General features: G+C 52.9%; 2 protein-coding genes across 2 annotated transcripts in view; both read right to left on the bottom strand.

Moving 5' to 3' along the window:
- Window positions 1-470: 470 nt before the first annotated feature.
- Sppl2c (signal peptide peptidase like 2C) lies at window positions 471-3,600 on the bottom strand. Its single transcript, XM_070026789.1, has one exon. The coding sequence runs from the start codon at window positions 3,544-3,546 to the stop codon at window positions 1,468-1,470; it is 2,079 nt and encodes a 692-aa protein (XP_069882890.1). The 5' UTR covers window positions 3,547-3,600; the 3' UTR covers window positions 471-1,467.
- A 9,051-nt stretch (window positions 3,601-12,651) lies between these two features.
- The window catches only part of Crhr1 (corticotropin releasing hormone receptor 1), a 42,260-nt gene continuing 28,025 nt past the window's right edge, over window positions 12,652-26,886 (bottom strand). The window contains exons 4-13 of the mRNA XM_070026788.1: window positions 22,690-22,775; window positions 17,893-17,999; window positions 17,047-17,167; window positions 16,686-16,839; window positions 16,341-16,401; window positions 15,286-15,358; window positions 14,940-15,025; window positions 14,586-14,721; window positions 14,345-14,386; window positions 12,652-13,866 (exon numbers count right to left, since the gene is read on the bottom strand). Of these exons, the coding sequence (XP_069882889.1) occupies window positions 13,726-13,866; window positions 14,345-14,386; window positions 14,586-14,721; window positions 14,940-15,025; window positions 15,286-15,358; window positions 16,341-16,401; window positions 16,686-16,839; window positions 17,047-17,167; window positions 17,893-17,999; window positions 22,690-22,775 (1,007 nt within the window). The 3' untranslated portion in view covers window positions 12,652-13,725. The remainder of the gene's footprint in view (window positions 13,867-14,344; window positions 14,387-14,585; window positions 14,722-14,939; window positions 15,026-15,285; window positions 15,359-16,340; window positions 16,402-16,685; window positions 16,840-17,046; window positions 17,168-17,892; window positions 18,000-22,689; window positions 22,776-26,886) is intronic.

The following is a 26,886-nucleotide window of genomic DNA, read 5'->3' as shown; positions in this document are numbered from 1 at the left end:
GAAGGAAATATCTGAGCAGGGACCGGAAAGGGGAAGAGCCAGCGAGGTCACCTTCTGGGGGTGAATGGCAGGGTCAGGAAGTAGAAAAACATTCCAGGTGGAGGAGAGGCACAAGAGGACGAGGAGTCAGGGGCATGGTGGGTCTGTTGCTAGGGGGCATGGGAAGGGAGGGGAAGCTTCAGGAGGAACCGATCCTCCTCTCCAGCCCTTGCAGGAGTTAGATTTAATTCTGCAAGTGAGGCTTGCATTTGGGGAAGGACAACCACCTCAGTTAGCCTCATGAAGCAATTTGTCCCTGCAGGCCTTTGTGCCAAGCTCCTGACGGCCACTTCACTCAGATTTACCAGCAACCCTGTGGTAGGTTGGCCCTATGGTTACCCCCACTTTACAGATCAGCAGACTAAGCACTGAGATATGAAGTCACTCACTCAAAGATAAACTCCAAGTCAGTTGATTGAGGCAGAATGTCAAGTGGGCCCCTCAAGCTCTAGGATCCTACCCATAGTGCAATGCTACCTCTTGGGGTTATGGCTCTCCTCCTCTCACAGAGCCTCTCCTTTGGGGAGATGCTCATCCCTTTGCTCTCATCAAGCAACATCTAAGCCCAAAGATACCCATCGGTTACCCAGAGTTAGTGAGACCTGGCGGGAACTCGAGCCCTGGTCTGTGTGTTCTCAGTAGCCTCTCTACCCCTCTTACCCACACTTTAAGACCATTCTCAGGTTGATTCTTGTCTGTGCTGTGTCTCCACTTTTCCTCTCGATCAGCAGCACCCTGTTCCCCTCCCCTGCTCTATGCCCACTACAAGGACAGGCACACAGCAGGGCCTTATTTACTAGCTGTGGATGGAATGGGTAGCTGAGTGTCGGAATGTACTGGGTTTAGAACTGCTGTCTGGGCTGGGGGGGTGGATGTGCCCAGCAGAGACTTGAAGGATGCTAGGAATTTTCTAGTGAGGCAGGAAATCTGAGTTGGCGGATTTCTGTCTGGGGTAGGAAGGGAATCTCAGCCAGAGGGAATAGCGTGTGCTAAGACAGAGGGTGAGGATGTAAGGGGAATCCAAGCATAACAATGATCCTGTTGGTCCGAGAGCTGGCGGAGCTTGGGCAATGAGGCTGGGGCTAGGAGGGATAAGATGACAGCTGAGCTACCAAGCTAAGGAACTGGGGCTCAGGCAGTTAAGGAAAGGAAAAGTAGCTGCCCGGTGAGTCCTTCCTGAGTGAACTTGTGCAAGCCATGTGCCCTCTCTAGCCTGTTTCCTCTCCAAACCACATAAGAATTGTCCCAACTCCCAAGGACCCTCTAGCCTTGCACAGGTCACTGCCCTCTTACAGCCCTAACAAGCAAAGAGGCTCCTTGGGTAGACATGGAATTTCTCTAATGCCCCGATCTGTTCTTGCCATGGGTGGCTTGGCTCTGCAGTGTTCTGCCAACTGGTGAGAGGCATAGGACCCCAGAGGCTCCAGTTCACAGGGGAGCCTGTGTGGACATACTCTTCTTTACCTTCACACCCTTCCTCTTGTGAAGACCTGCCCAGGACTGGCTGGCATCGTGGGCCTGGGCCTGGGCGTGGATAGGGCCCAGCTCTGAGGGCGGGGGCATGAGCGGGATCAGCGGGATCAACATGGCCATTGGCATCAGTGGCATCAACTCCTCTGAGGTCTCTGAGGAGGGAGGGGGCAGGTCGTCCGGGTCCAGGTTGGCATCGCTCCAGCCCTCAGAGCTCTCACTGTGGCCCTCTGGGTTGGTGGCTTCGTCATCTGATATGGTGACCATATCCGTTGTGTCTTCCTCAATGTTGCTTTCTGAGTCCTCTTCCTCTTGCTCCATGACCATCTCACACTTGCAGGGGCTAGCGTCTGCTTCTGGGCCTTCCTGCTTTTGTATGGAGTTGGTTGCAAGAACACCATAGAACCCTGCCACAGGTCGGGCAGTTGTCTTGACTCTGCCTTTGCCAGTCCAGAAGAGAGTGAGCTCTTGGCGCCAGGCAGCCACCGTCAGGCTGGTGAGCAGGGTGCTGGACACTAAGTAGAGTAAGGCAGGCTGGCCCATCTCCATGAGAATCATGGCAACAAAGGTGACCAGCAGACCCACAGCGTAGGCCACAGTACAGGCCATGAAGTACACCTGGTGGGAGCGGACTTGAACATCAAAGCGGTGACAGTAAGCAACTAGAAAGCCTGGGACCACAATGTCACCGAAGCCCAGGATGGAGAAGGGCTGGTCGCACAGGGTCAAGGCTGAGAAGCACATTCGAGGCACTTTGAGGACCATGGGCAGTCTCTCGTGGCTGGAAGAATCTAACGGGCCTGCTGCTACCTCCACCATGATGCTCTCTCCGGTCTTGGTGAACAGAGGGGTGACAAAGACAAAGAAGACATCGAAGGCCAGCAGGGCCAGTAAGAAGGAGGCACAGTTTTTGAGTGTGGGCAGCCGCACACGACGTAGGACAAAAAGGCAGTAGGCCACGCCCAGTGTGTCCTGCAGGAGCCAGGCCCAGCGGTCCTCGTTGCGGTAGACCACCCAGAAGAGGGTCACCAGGGTGCACAGGACCGCCAGTAACAGCATTGGAAGTTTCAGGTAAGTTCGACGGCCAGGCAGAAGCCACTGATACTGCTGTAGGGGCAGGCGGCGCGCAAGGGGTGCCAGGCAGCTGTAGAGGCCGGTGCTGGCCCCCAAGCCAAAGATCCCGATCATGATGTAGATGAAGCAGTCATAGAAGAAATAGAGCAATATCATGATTGAGCAGGACATGGCAACCACAGCACCTGTCATGGCTGGTGTGAAGTCCACAGGCCCATCGTCATCATCTTCATCCGCCTGGCCCCTCTCGGCTGCTGATACCGGCAGCTGATGGTGACCTCCGGGCCCCCCTCCTCCTCGGGCACGGCGTCGCTGTAACCGGTCAGCCTCCATCAAGCCAGCCCAATAGCCGCCCAATGCCACGGTGCCCACAGCCAGGACAAAAATGACCACCATGTTGTAATCGATGATGGGCTCTGGGGGAGCATAGATGGCCACGCGGACGTTGGTGTGGCCGTGGGTGTGGCTGAGGATGTCGAGCATGTCGGTGTAGCGGAGCACAGCCACGGGGATGGTGAGGTCTGGCAGGAGCTTCCGGGAGTCCTGGCTCACCCGGCCGGCATCTGAGCATTGCTGGGTGCTAACGCGGCTGACGATGAGCAGTCCGTGGGCACCCCGGTCCTGCGCCAGCCAGCCCTTGGCATAGAAGCTGCAGTTGCCCCTCATTACCATGGCGGTGGTCTGGTAGAGAGGCCGCTGTCTTGGGGAGCTGGACTGGGCCTGATGGAAGGAGTTCTCACCTGGGCACCAGGATACCTTAGTGCCATCGTGCAGGGGCAAGAGTGGGGCATGGTGTAGGTCCCGGGGGAGAGTGACATAGTCGGGGCTGAAGAGGATGCAGTAGTCCTTGGTCCAGTTCTCAGAGACCACGTGGACCACCCCGTACTCCCCCCGGACCATCATGCTGAGGAGGAGGAGGTGGAGGAGCAAGTCCATGGGGAGGAGGATACCCTGGTACGCCATCCTCCTCAGCGACCTTCTGTGCCGTCCCCAGGTGTTTAGCTGACCCCAGCCCAGTTCTCCTGCCAGGGGATGGGAGGTGGGTGGGTGTGGCCTTTTGTCACAGACCAGCTTGGCCATCTGTCCCTGGAAACCAGGGCCACACCTATCTAGTCATAAAGCTGCGTTACCTCCAGCCCACAACACTGTTGTAGAGTCTGTGGTCTTCCTCACAATTGTGGTTCCCCAACCCTGACCCCTGGCCCCATTGTGCCCAGGCCCTGCTAGAGCTAGAACAGGTAACTTGCCATGATTGCTGCAAAGCTGGGGTCGAGGATTCCAGACAGGATTCAGGACCAGTGTTGTCTCTGGGTGAATAGGCAAGTTATCTTTCTTCTCTAGGCCTTCTACTTTAGTTGCCTAAAAAAAAGGGGGGGGCATTGGACCTGTGGGCTTGTGAGCTCCTACATCTTTTACTCAACGTTAAATACTTTTTGCTGAGCATCTTCGAGGTGCCAGGTATTTTATTCCTAACATCCACCCAGTCCGTGGCTGCAAACTGGCCTTCAGGAACATGACAGAAATTCTCATGACATGATAAAAGATTCATCCTGTGCAGTTAGGAACTGCTACACCACAAAGTTCCTGCCAAGAGGAATCAAGAAAAGCCTGCAGAGATCTCTATCCACCCTCTCTTCTTTCTCACACCCGAGAGACAGCCCATGAAGAGATGGACAATCGCCTACAAAATGGGAAAAAAGTGAAAGGAGCAGGTCCCTGGATTCCTGCACGGAGTACTTGCTTGGGGTGCTCATGGACTGTGGCAAAGAGAAATACATAGTCTTCTATAAACATCTTGTGGGCCTCTTTGCTATAGCAGCTGAACCTTACCCCAACACACTCAAGTTCACAAATGAATAAAATGGACGTTCAGAGCAACCCAAGCTAAGACTGGGGGCTCTCGTGCTGCTCAAGTCACTGGGCCTCCATGTCTTACATTTTGAGCTGCCTTCTGTGCTTCTTTCTCTGCCTCTTCTCTGAGAGGGGTGGGCTGGACTTCCAGGTGGAGAGAGAGAAGTCGGATAAGCATACACTTTGGGTCTGAGGTCAGGATCCTCAGGCGCTGGCTTGGCCTGTTTCCACCCCAGCTCTGGTGACCATGTGATCTCACAGGTCACCCAGCATGTCCTGTCCCAGCCTTCTCCACCTGCCATGGGGTGGGGTTGAAAAGTGGTATGTGCAGGAAATATATTGGTGTGCTGGAGCCAGAAGAGAGGGATGTGGGGTCTGGAGCTCATGCTTTAGGTTGCTCTGCCCCAGACACCAGCATGCCGTCCTCAGTTCTCATGTGCTAAGGACTTGCAGGACAGGGCCCACTCCCGGGGGTGGGGTGGGGGGGAGTGAGGCCTTAGCCAGATTGCCAAGGCTCATAGCCGCATAGGCTCTGTAGAGAATCTCAGAGTGGGTTTTTCTGCTCCACTCTGGACCTCCACCTCCACCCCCAAGCTCAGTCTCCTTTCAGCTTAAGGCCTCTAGCCTGGCTGATCCACTCTCTGCCTCAAGATCTTCCCTTAGGGCATGCCACTTGCTTTTTTTTTTTTTTTTAAATCATGGGACCTGAACTCTGGGCCTGGGCACTGTCCCTCAGCTCTTCAGCTCAAGGCTAGTGCTCTACCACTTGAACCACGGTGCCACTTCCAGCTTTTACTGCTTATATGGTGCTGATCAATCAAACCCAGGGCCTCATGCATGCAAGGCAAGCGCTCTACCACTGAGCCACCTTCCCAGCCTCCCACTTACTTCTTGTTCATGGTGTTCAGGCTTTAACTCCATCCCTACTTCTGGAAAAAAAAAAATTAGTTAAGGCCCAGTCCTGGATTCTTTGAAGTGGAGTGTGAGTTTAAAGGACTTTGCAAAGCAGCTAGCAAGTAGATCTCATGTGGATTTCAAAAGCCCCCCTTTGTTTAATTATTTGTCTGTCTTACCAACATTTAATTTGACACCTATTTTTTCTTAATATTTTGACATCTATTTTTCATAACTTACTTATAGTGTCTATTATTCAATTGAATTTTCATAAGAAATATTTCTTCTTGTTTGTATACTTCTGAGTTATCTATTAATGTAACATTGAATGAGATGACCAACAGTAATTACAGTAAGTGAATTGTCAGAAACATGTGAGGGCCAGGTGCTGATGGCTCAGACCTGTTATCCTAGCTACTCAAGAAGCTGAGATCTGAGGATCATGGTTCAAAGCCAGTGCAGACAGGAAAGTCTGTGACACTCTTATCTCCAATTAACCTCCAGGAAACTGGAAGTGGAGCTATGGCTCAAAGTTGTAGAGTGATAACCTTGAGCAAAAGAGCTCAGGACAGTGCCAGGACCTGAATATGAACCAAATACGACTGACTGGTGATTTGCTACCAGCTGGTGGGAGGAGAGAAGTGGGCAGGGCCAAGGAGAGGAGTCTGCCAGCTGCTCCTTGGGTGGGCTGTCACTGAAGAAGGGGAGAAGACTAAGCCTGTGCAGCTCTTAGCACGTGGCAGTGTCCCCACTAGGCACCCTCTTCTCCCTGAGTCCAAGCCTTTACCAGGTAAGGGTCTCAGGGATGCCAGTCTTCCGTCTGGGTATTGGTTCCAGGTCCTTTGCAACCCAAAACAGAACTGAGCAGAGCACAGACAAGCATTGGGGAAATGGGTTTATTAAAGTACAGGAACAGGTTGAGCAAGAGCACTACAGCTCTGATGGTAAAATTCCCCCAGAGGGAATTTAGGGGTGGTTAGGTGGGCCCGGGGATGGGTAGGGTGGTGATCTTTGGTTTGGAATGAACTCTGATGGACAGGTTGATTGACAGGTGGGGCTTAAGGTCACATGGATGTGAAGGCATCTTGAATTGGGATCCTGGGCTTAGTGTGGCTGAAAGGCCTTTGCCAGGGCTTCATCCTCATCCCCTTCACATGTGCCCCAGCGGAGGGCTCTGCTTGTCTGGATAAACATCCTGGTTAATGAAGAGGAGAAGAGGAGGAGAATTCGTTTACGAGGCCAATGCATATCCTACAACATTAACAAGAGTGAGAGGAAAGTGGAGTTGTGAGTTGAAGTGGTAGAGTGCTAGCCTTGAGCAAAAAGCTCAGGGACAGTGTCTAGGCCCAGAGTTCAAGACCCAGTACTAGCATTAAAAAACAGTACGTGTCAGGTGCTGGTAGCTCACGCCTGTAATCCTTACTACTCAGGAAGCTGAGAGTTGAGGATTGCAGTTCAAAGCCAGCCCTGGCAGGAAAGTCTGTGAGACTCTTATCTCCAGTAAACCATCAGAAAACCAGAAGTGGAGCTATGACTCAAGTGGTAGAGTGCTTGCCTTGAGCTGAAGAGCTGAGGGACAGTACCCAGGCCCAGAGTTCCACAACCGGAAAAAACAAAAAACAAAAACAGCAACAACAAAAAAGTGAGGTAAGAGGTGGGTAAGGGAGAGGGGTGAGAATGTCCAAAAGGGGGGTGGAAATTGATTAAGATGTATTATATTCATAAAAGGCTTTGTTAAATGGAAACACCTTTGTACAACTAAAGATACTTTAAAAAATTGTCCCTATCTTTTCCATTTTTCCACTGTGGCAAATGCTTTTTTTGACATTCATTTCTGGGATGTTAAGGAAATAGAGGTCTGTATGTACAATATATATTTATCCTCATTTCTGTGTTTTACTATTTAATTGTACTTCCACTCATCTTCTTATTATTATTGTATCTTTCTTTTTTGCAATTTTGAATCTCACATCTGTTGTTTATTTTTGTTCTTAAATACTTAGGTTCAACTTAGGGTAATAGACTGGTGATTTTGTAATACTTAAAGAAAAAAAAAATCCATCCTGATTATCAAGATCATGGTGCCTGGCAGGCTGGCAGCAGGGATATTATCAGAACCATCTGGAGATTGCAATAGTCTTTTGGAAGTGTCTTAGGGTGGATGGATGGGTAGATCTATGGGCTAGGCTTGCAAGTGGCCCTGATAACCACAGACCCTGTATGGTCTGCCTGCCTCACAAGTACTTTAACTTTAGGGTCATCACAGCTGGGTCCGCTGCCCCTCATAAAAGCTGTTCCCCCTCCCCCAGCTAAGACAACCCAGATTCTCACTGGGATCTTGCTATCAAACAAGAGATTGTGGGGGATATTTTAGCAACCAAGACCTACATGCCCTCTGGGTTGGCTATTAGTAAACAAAAACAACAAAAACTACAGCTGGTGAAAATGCAAAAATGGTGCAGCCACTGTGGAAAAGAGAGGTAGTTTATTGATTTAACGAGAATGATCAAATGACCCAGCACGTCTAATTCTGGGCATATATCTACAAGAATTGAATTTTGTTCAAGCGGACACTTGTATGTGCCCATCACAGCACTGCGGATGAAAACTTGGGACACACAGAAAGAATCTGATTCCCTCAACTGACAAATGGACAGGGCGTGGTCTCTGCATAGAAAGAAGCGTTATCCAGCCATGAAAGCAACTTTTTTAAAAATTACACACTGCATTGTGGATGAACCTTGAAAACCTTGAAAATATGTTTTTCTTTTTTTTTTTTTTTTTTTTCTTTTTGGGTCCAGTCGTGGGGCCTGAACTCTGGGCCTGGGCGCTGTCCCTCAGCTCTTCAGCTCAAGGCTAGCGCTCTACCACTTGAGCCACAGCACCACTTCCGGCTTTTTTCCTTTTGCTTATGTGGTGCTGAGGAATCGAACCCAGGGCCTCAGGCTTGCAAGGCAAGCGCTTCTACCACTGAGCCAACTTCCCAGCCCTGAAAATATGTTTTTCAAGGTGAGAAAAAAGCCACATGAAATGACAAATACTAGAAAAGAAGCAAATTTATGGTGGTACCAGGGCTCTGGTATGTGACAGCTGGTTGGGTTATAGGAATTCCATGTGGGAGGGAAGGGATGAAAATATTCTGGAAGCCGGGCGCTGGTGGCTCACGCCTGTAATCCTAGCTACTCAGGAGGCTGAGATCTGAGGATCGTGGTTCAAAGCCAGCCCTGGCAGGAGAGACCATGAGACTCCTCCTATCTCCAATAAACCACCAGAAAACCGGAAGTGGCGCTGTAGCTCAAGTGGTAGAGCACTCACCTTGAGCTGAAGAGCTGAGGGACAGCGCCCAGGCCCAGAGTTCAAGCCCCACGACCGACCAAAAAAAAAAGAAAGAAAATATTCTGGAAGTAGAGAGTGGGGACAGTTGTATGACCTTATGAATAATATATTTTATTGATATATATAATGACACATATTTATGGTGTATACTTTAACATGGCTGAAATGATTATGTTTTATGTTATATGCATTCTATCATAATGAACAAAACAAGAGTTAATTCCATTCACCTGCAGTGCCTCTGTTCTTCAGGACCTGTTAGTGGCCATATGCCCCACACTGGGGTCCAGTAAACATGGCCATCTGTGGGAGCCCACTTCCACCTTCCTCACCTGCCCTTGGACTCCTGGTGCTCGGCGCTCAAATTCTCTGAAGGCTCCACCCACTCCATGGCTTCTCCTGGAGCCAAGCCAGGAGAAGGCTTTCTGCCACCTGTTCAATCCTTGCTTCCCTAGAATGCATCTGCTCTCCTGCCCCACGACCCATCTAGGGTCATCAGCCCTGGGGGTTGCCCTCCTTCGTAACTACTTGCTGCTTGGTTGGCACATTTACATTGTAGCCATTGGCCCATTTCCTAGTCTGTGATTCTTCCTCTGGACTCTGCAGACCCCCAGTCTCTTATGACAGCTTCGCAGCATCTTCCTGTTCCCTGCTGCCCCTCTCAGCTAAGACTTGAGCTCTGGGGGCCGTGGGATCCCAGGTCCCTGCCTTCCAAAGTGACCCAAGTGACATTCACTTTCACCCAATCAGGGCAGTGAGGGCAGCATGTATGGGGAGCGGGTTTACAGCCAGGGAGGACACTTCAGAAAAGTAGGTAGGCATCCAGTTCTCTGGCCCCTTCTTCTACCCTTGGTTTGCAGGTTTCCTCTTCTGCTCTGTGATTGGAGGTGGTGCAGAGCCGGGGAGGGACTAGATGGCTGTAGGACCCTGCCATACTACCCTGGGAATGAAGGTGAGACAGGCAGGGACACCTCCTGCCATGTTGCCTACCCCAGCTGGTAGTGCTCCCCAGGTCTCTAAGACTCTCCCCCGACCCTGCAACTCCATCCGGACCCTTTGCCTAGGTCCAATAGGCAATAAGGCAGGGTCTGTCCAGGACCTTGTGAAGGACAGAAGGAGAGGAGTTCTCTCTAAACAACAACTTCACACTGTCATGCCTCTTTGGAGCTTGAGCTACAGGCTGTAACTCAGGACCTCAGGGTGGTGGCTAGCAGGCAGGGTGGGAGGTCGTGCTTCAAGATGGAGCTGGGACGGGCCTGGACACTGGAAAGTAGACAGCCTGTGACCCAGTCTGAGGATCCACCTCCCATTGCCCCTACTCATTTCTGAATGCGCTCTAGACTGGGAGGTAGAGGAATGTCCCTGGGGCAGGTACTGAGGCTGGGAGTGGGGTAGGGAAGGTTACTTGCAAAGCTCTGCCATTGCCAACAAACACTTGTGGAGACCACAGTGGATTCTCATCTAACCACATTACAGCTGAGTGTCCTTAGGGAGGTCTGTGTCGTCTCTGAACTCTACTTTCCCCATCTGTTAAATGGGAGACCCATTCACAGGACAGAAGAGAAAGAGAGAGCAGGTAAAATTTTCTTGTGTGTCCTGGTATTTGGGAACCCACACAGTAATGCCCAGGATTGCTGTTTGTAGGCTGTCGGGGATCCCCTACCTCTGTTTTAGTTCACTTTTATCATGAGATACCCCTGCCCCAAACCAGAGGCTAATCACACCCCCACAGGGGCTGGGCAGAGCCTGGGGGCGGGGGGGGGGGAGGAGAGGCCCTCTGTGGCTTCTGGTGGCCTAGGCTGCACAGTCAGAGGCTAGGCATCATTTTAAGGAGTAGAGGGGGTGGAGAAGGGGGGGCACAGAGGCTGGGTGCACAGAGTTCTCATCGCTCCAGCACAGCTGGCCTCTGCAGCTGGGCCCAGCCTGTCTATCTTCATCCAGGCACCTCGCGGATCAGTCTGAAGCTGAGGCCTCCTTGCCGTTCTGGCTGCTTTCTGGGTCTCAGCCTCCCAATCGAAGGCCTGAAGATGCTACCCGGGATAGTGAGCCAAGCCCTCCATCCTAGATCAGTCATTGGTCCTTGCTTTTCTTTGCTGCAAAACTTCCCAATCTCCCTGAGCGAGTTGAGGGTTAGCTAATACCTGTTACTTGTGGCTTGCAAAGCAATCTATAGTTGGTCCCAAACAAGGCCTTAGTATCCAAGATCCCCAAACCTCCCTCCCTCCCTTAATATATGTTTTCCCCACATCTGGCTGCTCTAGTCCTGACTCAGGTGCATGGCCCAGGGTGCATGGCCTGAGGGCCAAGGCAGAGACTCTGCTGCCCTCAGGGAGGGGCAGCAGGACTGGGAAACTGAATAGCTTCCTTCCACCAAGAAGGTCTCAGGGCAAAAGAGGCTCAGGTATGGGAGACTTCTAGGAGACTCTGCATGTGGCGTGAAGGAAGGTTCTTTGGAGCACCAGGGACAGGGACTGCTCTAGAGTCTCTGAGGCTGCCAGACCCTTCCTTGGAGCAGTGATGTCTATTCCTCACTCCCTCCTTATCCTACACACACAGCCTTGGCGCAGAACAGCCTCTGATGGGTCCAGCCTGGGTCCAGCCTGGCTGCTGCATGAAGCCCACAGCATACACTTACCATGGAAGGACTAAAGCACTGAACCTCAGGTCCTAGCACAGGGGCTGTTTGGGGTTCCCAAACAGCCTCTCCTCCTACAGTCTCTGGATTTGAAGGGGCCGAGGCTCAAGTTCAGGGATACCCCTTCTTTATGCTCAGCTTCTCTGACAACTGCAAGCCCCCAGGGCTCCACAGTTAAGGGCAGTGGGTCTTTGACACCCCTCCAGAGGCAGCTACTTAATTCTCTGGCATGGACTCAGCATACGCCTGGGTGCACTGGAGGCCTTTGGAGTAACAGCTGGAGTAGCCAGGAGACACAACTGGGGAGGGGGCAGTCACCCCAGCTCAGCCCCTCTATAGCCCCTTGCCCTCTCCACCACCCCCATGGCTGCATCGTGCTCTTATTCCTGCCCTGGGTGAGAGGCAGAATGGAGAACCCTGTCTCAGTTGTAGTGACTTGACACTCACCAACCAGAATGATCTTTTGTTCCCCTCAGTGCAGCCCCTCCTCCCCCTCCCGTCCCCTCCCCTGTCCTTGTCCCCCCCCCCCATGGCTCTCCAATCCCTTTTCTATTTAAGGGCACAGCAGAGCTTGGGGAGCTGGCAGGGCAGGGCGGGTCATATGGTCTTCAAGGACAACCCAGCTTCTCCACGGGCCCAGATGCTCCCCTGCTGGATGCCCCTTCCTGAGCAGGAGCTGCACAGCTCCCACACCACAGTTGTCAACGATTTGTCCCTGGAGCACAGATGTCCTCATGCCCATCTCTATGCACATGCGCGCAGGCCAGCACAGGCACAGCCTTTCTCCCTGGACAGAGAGGCAGTGGCAAGGCCTAGGCAACTCTGTGCCCCTTGTAGGGTCTGGTGTCTTATCCATATCCCATTGCCTGCACAGTGCAGCCCATGGCTGGCTTCCCAGGGCCTGCAAGTGCGGGCCTGAGAGTTCTCTCCAGAGCCAGCATGGATGGGGAGGGTGCAGGAGAGCTAATGGTGCCCAGGAACAGCCCTCAATCAGTAGGAGATGAGGACCAACCTCTCAGCGTCTTCAGTGACTCCCCAGCTCCCCCAGTTCCGATGACCCTGTAGACCTGGTCCCGACCTCCTCCTTCAGGCTCCCCTTAAGTTCCTTGCCTCACCCCTCCACCAGCTCTGCCAGGGTAGGGGGTGGGGCTCCACTTGGATCAGGTGTGAGTGGCAGGTCTCCCAGGAACAAAGCAGCGGCTCAAGGCAGGGACCTTTGTTCTCAGAGGCAGCCCTCCCTCTCCCCTCCCCTCCCCCCCCCACCCCCCCCACCCCCCCGCCAGCCCAGGCAGATGGCAGGTCTTCACAAATGTGGTTGAAAAGATAAATATTATTATTTACATCAGCCACTGGCTCACAGCTGACACCCTGGTCTCCTACCGCCGCCCTTTATAGACCAACCCCCTGAACATTGATGGGGCCAGCCCATGTCTGGGAGTGGAACATCCTGTCCTGGCCCAGGGCACCTGGGTAGGGAAGGAAGGTCCTCTTCCCTTTGCTCAGCTAGTAAGCTTCCCTAGAAACCAGGCCCTGAAGCCTGAGGACCCTCCTAGAGGTTTCTCCCTCTTCAAAGAGAGGCTGGGGACACCCTGATTCTCCCTCACAGGTTCCTCAGTCTTCTCATCAGAAGTTTCGGCTTTTTGTTTTCTTGTGGTGCTAAGGATCAAACCCATAGGCTTGTGCATGCTAGACCAAGTGACCACTGAGCTATATCCTCACTTCTCCATCTTCTCTCAAATGGGGGGGGATACCCCAAGACAAGAGGAGTCAGGAGTCAGGGTGAGGTAAGAGAAGCCAGAGTGGCCTGCAGGGTAGCAAATATCCAAGGGTGCAAGGCAGCAAGGCAGGGCATTTCTGGTGGCAGTGCCACAGCGCTGATGGTGCTCTGGTGGCTTGGGGTGATTTCTAGTGATGTGGCCAGATGTCTCATGTCACCTGATCTAAGGTTCCTGACCAGTTATATAGCCTTTGCTCTCAGTGGTGTCCAAAGGCATCACGAAGGCCAGGAGGTACAGGGATGCTGTCGTGAGTTTCCCATGATGCACTGACCAAGGAGTGGCCTCCCCATAGTTACTGAGGACTCCAGGTCTCCAGTGGGGTTGGCCACTTTGTGCTCTTGAAGATAGTGCTTGGAGAACCCCCTGAACTGCTGTGGGGGTTTCTAGCTCCCCATCTTCAGCCTATTCCCATTCTCCAGGGAAGATAGGGACAGTGGGGAGCCAGAGGCCTTGGGCCCAGCCCAGTGTTCTGACGGGTTTTCTACTCCTCAGTCCAGAATTGCTGCTGGGCTGGGCTGGGCTGGGGGCTTCCCAGGCTCAGTGGGGGAGAGGGAGTAGGAAGGCTGTTTGCCTCCATAGATAACAGTCAGCGAGCTCATCCATCCTCTCCCTGGCTGCAGGTGTAAAGGCTGCTTCGTGGTCTGCAGCTCAGACAGCTGTGGACTGCTTGATGCTGTGGAAGCTGACCCGGGTAGGGGACGTGGGGATGGACATGGCGCGGGCTACACGGGCGCGGATGGAGTGCTTGTCCTGCCATCGATGCCACCTCTTGCGAATGGCAGAGCGGACCTGTGGGTACAGGGTAGAGCATGACATCTCTGGGGGATTCCCTTCCTCGGGCCACCTCCAACCTCTGTCCAGATGTGCCGTGTACAGAGTTCGCTGGAGGTGGTGACGCATTCATCTTAGGAACACTAGTGGTTTGCATTTGCTGAGGCAATGCTCCCGAGTGAGGATGGGGCACCTGTCGTCTACATGACGGTGCCATCTGAGCCCCTACCCTCAGCCCCATGCTGTCTGCCCTGCCTCAGGGTTTTCAGACCCCTCCAGGAGAGACTGAAGCCCCCAAGCCAGCTACCTGAGGACAAAGGGGAGGCCTGCCATGGAAGGCTTGGATGGCCAAGGGCAGGAACCCTCCCAGAGCACCCAGCAGCAACACTCAGGGTCCTGGTGGGGAAGAGGGGGTAATAGCCAGCCAGGGGCAAAAGGTGGGAGGGGAGGACAATCTCTAGTTATGTGGCCTCAGGCCCTAGTCCCAGACCCTCACCTCGCTGTTGAGGAAACAGTAAAACACAGACACGAAGAAGCCCTGGAGGGAGGACAAGAAGAGGGTCAGTGTCGGGTGCAGGTGGAGCCTCACCTGACTGAGCTGCTTCAGCCCTTCTTCCCTCCCAGCCTCTGCGTGGAGACTCCTCCCATCCCCCCGCCCCCCTTGCCCTCTGGAGCAGGTGCAGACCTGGCCCTTCCAGAGCTGGGGGCTAGGTAGAGTGAGTCATGGGCGGGTGTACCTGGAAGGATTCCAGGAAAGAGTTGAAGTAGATGAAGACGACTCGGGAGACCTCATCCTCCCCAGGGTTGACAAAGAACAGCATGTAGGTGATGCCCAGGAGGGGCAGCAGCACCAGTGTGGCCTTCACAGCCTTCCTGGGGAGTAGAGGGGGTGGGGACAAAGTCACAGGTCACCCAGCAGGGGTGGGGCTCTAGCTTGGTAAAGGAGGTGGGTCTGGGGAGGGAGGGGCAGCTCCTAGGAGTGACTGAGGCAGGGGGAGCTGCAGTGCAAGTGAACTAAAAAAAGACCCTGACTCAGAGGCCAAGAGACTGGAAGCCCCATTGGAGGGCTGAAGCAGGCAGGAGGCAGGTACCTGTACTGAATGGTCTCAGATGTGGTAGATGCCCGGAGTTTGGTCATGAGAATGCGGACGATGTTGAAAAGGAAGATAAAGTTGATCTACAATGTGGAGGAAGGGTGGTGAGACATGGACATGTTGTCGGGGTGGCTATTCCTCAATACTAGCCTCAGAACCCCTCTTCCCTCTCCATACTTGATGAACACCTGCACATTCCCAGACAGGGCCCCCCTCTTTGGGCAGCACCTATTTTTAGGCAGAGGGATCCAGAGTAAGTTTCTATCTATCTATCTATCTATCTATCTATCTATCTATCTATCTATCTATCTATGGATCGCCTGTCCTCCATCCAGGTTCTTACCAGCAGGACCAGGATCATGGGGCCCTGGTAAATGTAGTCAGTGTATATTCCAGGCCGTTTGCCAAACCAGCACCTGGAAGGTCAGAGGGAAGGAAGGGGTGGGGGTCATCTGGATTGGCTTTAGTGACACGGGGAATGTCAGTGCCTGTTAACACAGAGCCAGGCCCCGCGGTGAGAATGTGGGCATCCACAGTTCTGAGCCTGGCAATTGGTCCCATTGCAGTGCTTCAGTTATCCAACCAGCAATGTGGGGGCAACATCTTCGGATATGGGGTGTGAAGTAGGGAGCGAGCACTGAGGGACTGTGGAAAAGGCCACCCAGGAACAGGTGGGGCCCACCACATCACAGTTTCCTCGGTACCCGTCCCCTAACTCCTGGGTTGGGGGGCCCAATGGGTGCTGGCATTGTGGGATCCCAACACTTAGCAGTCTTTGAGTCTGGCCAGTTGGAACCTGAATAACTTTAAGGGGAGAAACTTTACAGGTATGCGTGGAGCAAGTGGTAGATTTGTCCCACGTTATCTCGAGTTTCTGTCTAGTGAGCTCTAGGGAGTGGGTGACCAGAGGGTGAAATGGATGGAAATTCTATGTCCTTTTGGGACACAGATGTACAGTGGCTAAGATCTCAATGATTTCATACACCAGAAATTGAAGTATGTATGTGAAACCTCTTGACTTGTTGTTGTTGTTGTTGTTGTTAAAAGCTGGCTTCTAAATCAAAATTTCAGAAAACAACACTCAGGCCAAACTTATCTGGAAGACAGCCCCTGCTGTTGTTCCTCTATGCAGTGCTTACTTCTTACCACTAGATAGAGCTTCAGGGCTGCTCAGACCCATCCTAGTCTCTCTCTTCCCCGCCCCCTTCTCCTCTCTCTCCTCTCCCTTTCTCTCTCTCCTTTACCCTTCTCATACCTTCACCCTCCCCCCCCCCAACAAACAAGCAAAGAAGTCTGGGTCCTGACATAAAAGCAGAATGCTCCAAGGCCCTTGGGGAGTGCCCGGCAGTGCCAGACTCTTCCTGAGCTTGGCTCAGGAAGAAGAAGGAGGTGACTTACTTTTCATTGTCGTAGTATAGCTTCCCAATAGCCCAGGCCACGATGATGGGGAAAGGCACACCTGGGGGAGAGAGGGGCATTCCCAGAGCCCTTCAGTGGACACCAGGGGATGCCAGGCTCGGAGCACCCAGGGAGGATGCACAGGGCCTAAGGGTCAGGGTTTCTGGGGGCTGAATCTGAACTCAGCATGTTCATGATGCTCCCCCAGCCCCCAACCTCTACCCCTGAGAAGGGTGTGTACCACACCACCATGCCAGGGTGTCGTCCATCTCCTAGGCCGCAGCTGGCTGGCTTGATGGGGGAGAGGAGGGGAGGGGAGGCTGGGGCAAGGGAGACCCAGCTCACCCCAGCCGATGCCAATGAACATCCACTTGCGTAGCCTGTCGGTGGAGTAAGTGAGCACAATGGCCGTGTGTAGGTAGCAGCCTTCGCCAAACATCCAGAAGAAGTTGGTCACGTGGAAGTAGTTATAGGCGGCTGTCACCAACCTGCACCAGCCCTGTCCCCCCCCCAGAGGTGATGGTGAGCCTAGGGGAAGGGGGACAGTGGGAGCTCCCCACCCTGGGTATGGTCCTCCTTAGGGGTTTCTCTTCTGTTCTGTGGGCACCAAGGGCCCCTGCCTGGCCCCTGCTGCAGGGCAGTGCCACCTCGGGGCCTCCTCAGGCCTTGGATTTGGCCTCATCCTGCTTCCTTTCTTAAGACGTACCACATTGCTCTGGTGGACCTCAGGGCTCATGGTGAGCTGGACCACGAACCATGTGGCATTGCGCAGGATGAAGGCCGAGATGAGGTTCCAGTGGATGATGTTTCTCAGGCACCGGATGCTCCTGGACAGCAGGGGGCAACAGAAGAAGAGCGGGGATGAGGGACAGGTGCCAGCATCATGCCAGTCCTGATACATAAATGACAGAACTGAGGCTCAGAGCGAGCGGGGCTGACGGGGCCAGGTCAACCCAGAGAGGAGACAGCAAGGCAGCCCTGATGCTTCATGCTTTCCCAGCTGTGGCTACCCAGACATAAACTCTGGGACAGAGCCTAAAGCCAGGCCTGCTCCTTACTGGGGGTCCCCTCCTACTCCCTGGGGCTCTAGGACTGCAAGTCAGAGGGTTGTCAGGCATAAGAGGTCTTCAACAGGAAGCCCTCCCTCCAGCTCTCAGCCCCATGCTACACTCCCGCCCCCACTTGGGTCCTGGCAAATCTGAACCCAAAATAGCATGTCACTCCTTGGAGCCCCCATCTCTATGGATCCACCTGACTGGTCACCCCAGAAGGGTAGAGACCAGCCTCGGTGTGAGTAACAAAGGCAGGTGTGAGTTTTGTCCCTCCCCCATGCTGCACCTCCCCACCCCTGTGGCTTCTTGGAAGCAGGCAGAAATAGACCCAGGAGACCAGAGACTCCCTTAGATTCTGGTCCAGTCCGTGGACAGGGAGGGTTAGGGTGCCCCCTTTTTAGTCCCTCCCACTCCAAGGCTTCCTGGGGATGCAGGAGCATCTTCTGTCCACCTTCTTCAGGGCACAAGGACAGCAGGAGGCAGTCCCCAAGCCTTCTTACCTGAGCCGCAGAAAGAGGATAAAGGCCACGAGGAGGGCCACCAGGGAGATGCAGTGGCCCAGGTAGTTGATGATGACAGCGATGTGGTAATGCACCTTGCTTTTCTTCTGTGGCAGGAGAAAGGCAGAGGTCAGGTGGGGAGCGGCAGAGGTGAGGCAGAAGAGAGGCAGAGGTGAGGTAGGAAGAGGCAGAGGTGAGGTGGAAGAGAGGCAGAGGTGAAGTAGGAAGAGGCAGAGGTGAGGTAGAAGAGAGGCAGAGGTGAGGCTCCCACATAGCTGCACCTCATGTCACTGTATGGACAGAGCCTGGGGTGGCGGGGACAGAGTATGCAATGAGGGCTTGTCCCCTGCTGAGCCCCTCTGTGTGTCAGCATGTCCCACCTACTTTAGGACAGTTTGTCCCTGAATCGAAGGCTCTGTCCCCAAATGCTGTGTTATTGGACAGATGTAGGCTGAACCAAATCCCTGTGACACAGAGTTCCTGGTGCCCACCCCCTGTGTGCTGTTCTGCTCACAGCTGCTCATGTTCCTATTCTGTCCTAATGCCAGGGCTCCAGTGGGTGCAGAGATCCCAGCTTCTGGGACCTCTTTCTTCCTCCCCCACCTTGGATTGAGTCTCCATCTTTCTGGCTGCGCTGATGATTTGCAGCAGCCTGATGCTCCTATTCCCCAGGAGAGGGAGGGGCAGCCCTGGGGATGGAACTAGACTGCACACAGGATCCTGAGGACTCCAGTTCTCCCCTCCCCTGGCTGCTCCAAGGGGCTAGGCTGCTCCAAGTGAATGTGTATGCTGGTACTGGGGCTTGAACTCAGGGCTTGGGCGCTGTCGCATAGCTTTGTTTTACTCCAGGTTGGCACTCAACCACTTGAGCATCAGCTCTACTTCTGGAATTTTGGTAGTTGCTTGGGGATAAAAGTCTCATGGACTTGTCTTCATGGGCTGGTTTCAAACTGTGATCCTCTGATCTCAGCTTCCTGAGTGGCATGGGCCTAGATTAGTGACATTAGTGACATTAGTGCCTAGATACAGATGGTTTTCTTGTCTGTCATCTCTTCAAACCTTCAAGGAGAACCCAGAGTAGGAGGTGGAAGGGTATCTCCATCTTATTGTGCAGAAAAAGATTCAGAGATAGGTTCACTCGCTCAAGGTTGCCCAACGTGAACTATAAAACTGCCTCATACCTGCACATACAGATTGGCAAGAGGCTAAGGCTAAGAACACAAGGCAAGGTTCTGCCCCAAAGTGGGGGACTAGGAGGTCCTTAGTGCCCACAGATATTAGCAACACACAGGTGCTGGGAAGCCAAGCTCACAGAGGCCAGTTCAGCTTTTCAAAGCCCTTGAGGACCTCCAGCCTTTTCTGGACCTTCCCATCTGAACTGCAGAATCCACAGTAGTCAGAGCTGGTCCTCATCAGCCCTACCCATCATCTAGACGAGAAAACTGAAGACCATGCTCATCCAAGAACAAAGGAATGCCTTGGGGGGTGGACACATAGCAGGCATCCACCAGGGCCCTCTCTCACTCTCCTTGCTTGCTGCACCCCTTGCTCTAGGAGGCCCAAGAGGCTGGCATAGAAACCATCTGGGGGCAGGGGTATGCAGGAACATGGCAGGAAATCATATTAGCAACTCAGGCTGTATCCAGGAAGTGTGAGCGGAGGTGTGAGCGGAAGCAGGACAGCAAGAGGAGGGGAGAGGGGCTGTCCTACCATGAAGTGTGCTTACAGAGAGCCTCAAAGGCCTCTAACAGCTGCTAGGATCCTAACCAGAGGTTCCTGAACATCTGCACATGCCACAGCCTGTCTGGAAGCTGGTACTTGACTTTATTAAAATTTCCACAAATCTGGGCTGAGAAGCCCCTGGGTCATAACAACATCTGTGAAGGCAACATATGGGACACCTCTGCTTCATTCACAGGCCCAGGGCAGCCCACTGTGTGGGTGTCAGGAAGCCCCTCTGTCAGGGCCTCTGCCTTGGGCCCCAGTTGGGATATGCCTAGGTCACTGGGTTTGGAGGAGTCATTTATTAAGCATCTACTGTATACTGAGCACTCTACCAGACTCTTACCAACGTCATTGATTTTCTTTTTTACAACTGAGTCCTTGCATCTCTGTTTTTCCATGAAAGAAGATGCATCAGTCGCCCAAGCCCAGTAGCTGGCAATCAGCACTTGGGCCAGCCTGGCTTGAAAGTCTCTCTTCTCAGCTGGGCACTGGTGGCTCATGCCTGTAATCCTAGCTACTCAGCAGGCTGAGAGCTGAGGATGGTGATTCAAAGCCAGCCCTGGCAGGAAAGTCCAGGAGACCCTTATCTCCAGTTAACTACCAGAAAACTGGAAGTAGAACTGTGGATCAAAGTGATAGAGCACTAGCCTTGAGCAAAAAAGCTCAGGGACGATGCCTAGAACATGAGTTCAAAACCTGTAACTGACTCCTCCCACTCAAAAAAAAAAAAGTCCCTCTTCTCCCTGAACCTATGATGCATTTCTAAGGACTAGAAACAGAGGCACTCTCTAGAGAGCTGTCCTGCAGGCCCGGCCCAGGATTATTGGGAGCTTACAAGGGCTTTTCTTCACAAGGGTCAAAGGAGAGAGAGAGGATGGAACAATCCAGGATAAAGGCTTATTTGACTCCCTGAGGTGCTGGACCCACGGGGTGCAAGCTCTGTCTCTCATCTGCTGCACAAGCTGATACAATCCCAGAGCTGAGAAGACAGCTGTAGAAATGACAGCCGACACCCCGGGAGACGGCTGCTGCTGTGATATGAATGTGCCCCCCCAAATTTCGATCTCCAGTGCAGAGGTGTTTGGGTGATGAGGGATACCACGTGACAAGGCAGTTAGTGCTGTCATCTCTGGAGAGACTTCTGTGGGAGTGGCTTCCTTTCAAAAGGTGGGTTTGGTCCATTTGTTTTCTCTGCCCCCTCTGCTCTTCCACCATGGGATGACAAAGCAAGGAGGCTTTTGCTTCAAGAAGGCCTTTATAAGACATCAGCCCTTGACCTTGGCTATCCCAGCCTTCAGAACCATGAATGAATCAATGTCTGTTCATTATAAATCACCCAATCTCAGGTGTTCTGTTACTGCAGCACAAAACAGACCAACTCAGACATGCTGAGATGAATGCATGCCATGACACCCAGACAGAACAGCCAGTGACACTGAAAAACCTCCAGTACCAACCAGACATCTGGCCACCACTCTTTACAGACAGTAACACCTTGAGAGACACCCCTGCCCCACAACACTGAAAGGTGGCTAGCAATACCCCAAGAAAAATTCAACCACATTCTAAAGGGTAGTCAATGACACTTGGGAGGAAATGCCAACAGCATACCAAGGGACAGCAAAAGATCCTCTAGGAGATGCCCAGTGACACCTAGGGACAGTGACTGCCACCAAGAACTGGAGAAGAAGCTGATGTCCAAAGCACCTGTGAGCAAAGCCAAGCTTGGGGTCCCAACCAGGAAGCCATTGCTTGCTAGAGTCTGGTCATCAAGGGCATAGCCCCCCACAGCCACCTTTCTCAGGGTCCCCAGCCTCTGCTGGCTGGGGAACCATTGGTGAATACATCGGTGGACATGACGCCCCTTTCCTCTGGTTGCTGACTTGCTGGGGCTGTCCCTTACATACTGTCCTTCAGGGTGTGGGGTATCACTTCTTCCTACTACCAGGCTGAGCTATTCTCAGCCCCATCTGCTTTGGGCCACACAGCAACCTCCAAACCCCAAACAGGCTGCCCACCAAGTCCATGATGTTCCCACTATTCTGCCAACATGTGTGTAGGGAACTCATGAGAGGCAAATCCCCCAATCCTTCCTCACATAACCTTGCTGGAGGAGAGAGGAAGAGACTCCATCCCAGGCAGAGCTGGAAGAAAGGGATGCTGAAGTCAGTGAGCCTGCTGGGCATTTTTGGTGGCACTGGGATTTGAACTCAGGAGCTTGTGCTTGCTAGGCAAATGTTCTTCCACTTAAGCCAAGCTATGCTTTTTAGTTATTTTCCAGATAAGATTGACTTCTTGACTGGGGTTGGCTTTGAATGCAGTCCTTCTACCTAGACCTTCCCTTAGCTAGGATTTGCCCATGACTAACCTTGGTCAAACGTTTGAGACCTTATCCAAAAAATAAGTAAAGCATAAAACCAGCTGGAGGTGTGATTCAAGTTGTAGAGCACCCATCTCGCAAAGATTTGAACGTAAAGTCAAATCTCAGTACAAAGGAAGGAAGGAAGGAAGGAAGGGAAGAAGGAAAGGTGAAGGGGAGAGAAGAAGGAATGGAGGGAGGGAGGAAGGGAGGGGGAGAGGGAAGAAGGGAAGAAGGAAGGGAAAAAGGAAAACAGCTCCCTTTGGGTCTAGAATCCAGTGGATAGCAATAGGGGTGGGAGGGAGAATTCATTGAATTTCCATTTATGGTGTTTGGATTTTGTATTAGGTGGTAACAATGGCTATTCAAAAACATTAAAAAGTTTCCAAGGATCTTTTCTATCCCTGGGGGTGATATAGCCCCTGGGAGCTGTGCCTTGATGTTTCGCTTAGATTTGGGGGAATGGAAACAGATGGGACTCTCCTGATCATCTGAACCCCAGCCCTGCCTCAAGGCACCCAGCACAGGCAGCTGCTTATGAGTGTGGCTAGAAGGGAGGAACAGGGTCTCAGCTCTCTAGCAGCTCTCAGCCAGCTGCCCTGGGGCTGGGCTTCCACATCAGCCTCTAGCTCCCTGACCGCCAGCTAGCCATGTGGCAGGCATCCAGCTCAGGCTGGCAGCCCTGAGCCCTGAGTGCGGGGGCCCTGGCTCACCTCCTCATTGAGGATCTCCTGGCACTCGGAGTAATTCACACGTGCAGCCCAGCTGCCATTGGCCAGGCACTCCCGGTAACCATTGTCTGGGAAAAGAAGAGAGACCATGACAGAAGAACAGCCTAGCATCTGCCTGTCCATTCAGCTGTCCATCTGTCCATCCATCTGAGCAGCACAGGATCTGCTGGCTGGGGCCTGAAGCAAAGCTGGGAAGGAATGTGTAAAGATTCTTCTGTTTCTTTTTGCCCACTGGCCCCACACAGGGCTACAGTGGTGCCCTAATACCAGCTCATGGGGCCATGGCTCTTTCCACTTAAGCTGGCCGATCATGCCACAGCATTGTTCATGGACAGAGTTGGCCAGCTCTGGGCTGCTTCCCCCAAGTCTTTTAGTGGCGGTAGATTTCATGGTGGGTGCTCTTCTGAGATGCTCCTACCTTGGGGCCCTGCTTGCCAGCAAGAATAACCAGATCAAGACTCACATGGAAGGATATGTGCTAACAGCCCATGTGGCCAATTGAACAGCAGAACAGCCCATGCTGGAGGTTTCCGTGAGTAGTCCTCACGTGGGAGTGTTTCATGTAGGGTCGGTGGGAGCCTCACAGGACAGGTCTTGGGGGAAAGCCTCATGGCACATTTAACAGGTCGTGGGGCAGAAAATTACAGGTGATGAGGGTGTGTTGGTGACGTCACTCAGGGTGGTTCTCACTTGACAGACAGCTTACGAGGGATTTGCTATGCTGTTTCTCGTCTGGCCCCTGGCATTGGGGAAGAAGGCAGAATGGCAGCTTAGAGACAGCACGATCTGTGCAGCTGTCAGCCTGGACTACAGCCAGAACCTGTCACCTTAGGAGCTGTTGGGGGGAGGACTGACTACAATTCCTGGCTTTAGGGTTTTGGGAGGGGCAGGGAAGCTCCAAAGAATCCATCTCAACCTCCTGCCCAGCCCCCTCAAGCACTAAGGTCCTCAAATCCAGTAGAGAAGGGACCAAGGAGGTTCTAAATTCTGTTCCGTGTCCTCTGCTGGTAAAAGCCACTTACCCTACCAGGGCCTTCTCTGGCATCAGTGGCTCTGTTTCCTTGAATTAATTCTGACTCTAAGCAGCACTGGCTACAAGAGACATTGGGCCCTGAGCTGTTTCTGCTGAAGTCTCCGTTACTGTGGCCTCTCTGTGGCTCCTGCTGCCCTAGGGTGCTGGACCACAGCTGAGGAAGTGGCTTGAATCCCAGTCCTTGGGCCTGGAGCCCTGCAGGGGCTCTCATATATAGTGTCAGGCCTGCTTTAGCAGCTCCCTAATGACCATGAGCCAAGGGGTCACCAGACAGTTGGCAGCATCAGGACCAGAGAGAGATGTGAAAGGGGACTGGGGGGAGTTGATGCATGCCAGGACAGAGGATTGTGGCCTGGCTCTGGAGACTTAACAACTGTGGCTTCCTCTCTAACCAGAGGAGCTGCTCAGGCTGTAGAGAGCATGCAGGAGTCAGACTCCATAGATTTTTTTTGTCGGTCGTGGTGCCTGAACTCTGGGCCTGGGCGCTCAAGGCTAGTGCTCTACCAGTAGAGCCACAGCACTACTTCCCAGCTTTTTCTGCTAATGTGGTGCTGAGGAATTGAATCCAGGGTCTCATGGATGTGAGGCAAGCACTCCACCACTGAGCCACCTTCCCATCTCTGATGGATTTTTTTTAATAGCTCTGTCCAGCTTCACTGTAAGGAAACCCAAGTTCCAGGAATTGCTGTGCTCTGGGCAGGGTTTAGTGACAAGATGACAGATAACTCTTCTAATGAGCGCTTGTTAAGTGAAGACAAAACCCACTGCACACATCCAGAGCTAAGGGCTCAGCAATGGGGTGTTCTGGAAGGTCTGTGGACAGGATGGGATGTGGAGGCTAGGAGCCAGGGGAGTGCAGGGTCTGCTGTGGGTGAGAAATGCTTTGCAACCAGAAGCTGCAAAGAAAGGTGCAGTCAGAGGGAAGGGCATGAGGTCATGTGACCTTAGGTAGTTCACTCCTTATCTGTCAGCCAGAAAGATTTTTTTTTTGGGGGGTCGGTCCTGGGGCTTGAACTCTGGGCCTGGGCGCTGTCCCTCAACTCTTCAGCTCATAGTACTATACCACTTGAGCCACAGCACCACTTCTGGTTTTCTGGTGGTTAACTGGAGATAAAGAGTTTCACAGACTTTCCTGCCCGAGTTGGCTTTGAATTGAGATACTCAGATCTCAGCCTCCTGAGTAGCTAGGATTACAAGCATGAGCCAAGCCACCAGAGCCCGGCTCCAGAAAGATCTTGATAGCAATTCCCACCTTGCTGGCTGAGCACAGTGCACAGTGCCTGTAAGTGTACCTGACATATGGTGTAGGCTGTTTTGTTTATTATTATTGTCTCTGAGCTGTATTTATATAACCTTACATAACACTGGGAACATGTCCCTTGTCCTTATCAAAGCAGGGGCAGGGGGTCTAGATGGAGATTGTGGAGAAGTCCCCTCTGTTCTCTCTCCTTACACCAGTTTGGGATGGGATACCTGGAGTTGGTCTCTAGGTCAGCCTATCCCAAGCAGCAGGCTTTGGCCTTCTGGGATGAGCTGACCCCCAAAGGCAAGGAGTCCCTACAGAGAAGATTCAACCTCCTTGTCTCTAATTGTTGAGCTGAGCAGTCTTCCTGAAGGATCATGGGAAAGTGGATATTTTTGGAAATGTTTCCCATCCTCCTGAACATCCGATGCAGCAGGAGGGATGGCACGGAGGAGAAGCCTAGAAGTACGTCCTGGCAATAAATGAATTAATGAGTGCCTAATGATTAGGTACAGCTCTGCTTCCCCACCCACTGCAAAGGCAGGGCTGGGGGTGCTTCCAGCCCTGGAATTCTCACTCTGTTAGGGATGGACCAGCACCCCTATGGAGGGACCAGAAGGAAAAGTGAGGGAGCCCAAAGGGTACTTCACCCCAACCCCCACCCATCCTGCAAGTGGAAAAACTGAGGCTCAGGGGTGAGAGGGACTGCTGAAGGCAGGGCTGACACACATCTAATCACGAAGTTCTGAGAAGGTTTCCAAGTATCTAGGGGTGCAGAATGAGAGTAACCCTTGAGAATGAGAGTGGAGGGTGCTTGTGGGCGTGGCCAGGGTCAGTCAGGAGCAACAGGATGCCCCATGTGAAGTGTGACAGCTCAACTCTGGGACTGGGGGCTAGGCATCAGGCTGCCTGAGACTGGGCCATGGTGCTGGGAGAGAAACAGGGCCCCTGCTGGGTTGGCCTCTGTGCGGGGAGGCAGAGGATTTGGCATGGGGTATGGAGCAGTGAATGGGCTGGGGCACCAGGACTTGTGACTGCCTCTAAGCTCCGTGTCCTTGCATGGTATTAACCAATCTGGGCTTCAACTAGCTACTAAATTACAATCTGGTTGTCAGTACATCCTTCCTTGGCCTTTTAGACTGTTCTCCCCCTTCTTCCTACCCGAGTCTCTACTCCCCTCCTGCATTTTTTCTCCTCTCAGGGTCAGGGCATGGCTATAGATGCATAAAGCTACTTGATCTGGCTCTTCCATCCTTCTGTTCTGCTGTAACACCTCTCGGGGACTCTCTCAGGCCCTGAATCTTCTAGTCTGTAGCCCTAATCCATGGGGAGGGGGAAGGGGGGAGAATTTGGGAGTCATGAATTGTAAGAAATCTTTAGATTGGTCACCTAACTTCTAATTTTCAGATGAGGGGTCAGAGGGGACATGTGTTGAGGTCACACAGTGGGTCTTTGATGGGATCACCTGGTATCTGCACTCAACTTCAATACCCCATTGGGGTACTGAGTTCAGACCCACAAGCTTCAAGGGTTCACACAGGGGGCCCCAGGGATCTGGGCTGCCAGTCTCCCTTGGGCCCCTAGCCTGCAGCTGCTCTTCTCTCGCTAAGCAGGGACCTGAGTCACTGACAAGAGAAAGCAAATTAATTCTGAGGGTGGCAGGTGCTATCTCAAGAAGCTGCAAAGCCTGGCACAAAGTTCAGGTCTTGGGAGTGAGGTGTTTACCTGGGGATCAAGTATCCGAACAGCCCTGGGTCAGCTCTGCCCCACCCTCAGCCATCTGCAGACCTGGGAAGCAACTCAGCCCCATCCCCCCAACACTCTGGGAGCCCTGCCACCTGGCTAGCAGCCTAGGGAGGCCTTGGAACATCTTTGAACTCAGGCTATTCTGATAGTTTTGCCC

The sequence above is a fragment of the Dipodomys merriami genome, unplaced genomic scaffold (genome assembly GCF_024711535.1).
Source record: "Dipodomys merriami isolate MVZ:Mamm:240054 unplaced genomic scaffold, mDipMer1.0.p SCAF_19, whole genome shotgun sequence".
Lineage (NCBI taxonomy): Eukaryota > Metazoa > Chordata > Mammalia > Rodentia > Heteromyidae > Dipodomys > Dipodomys merriami.
This window is presented reverse-complemented; position numbering and strand designations above follow the sequence as displayed.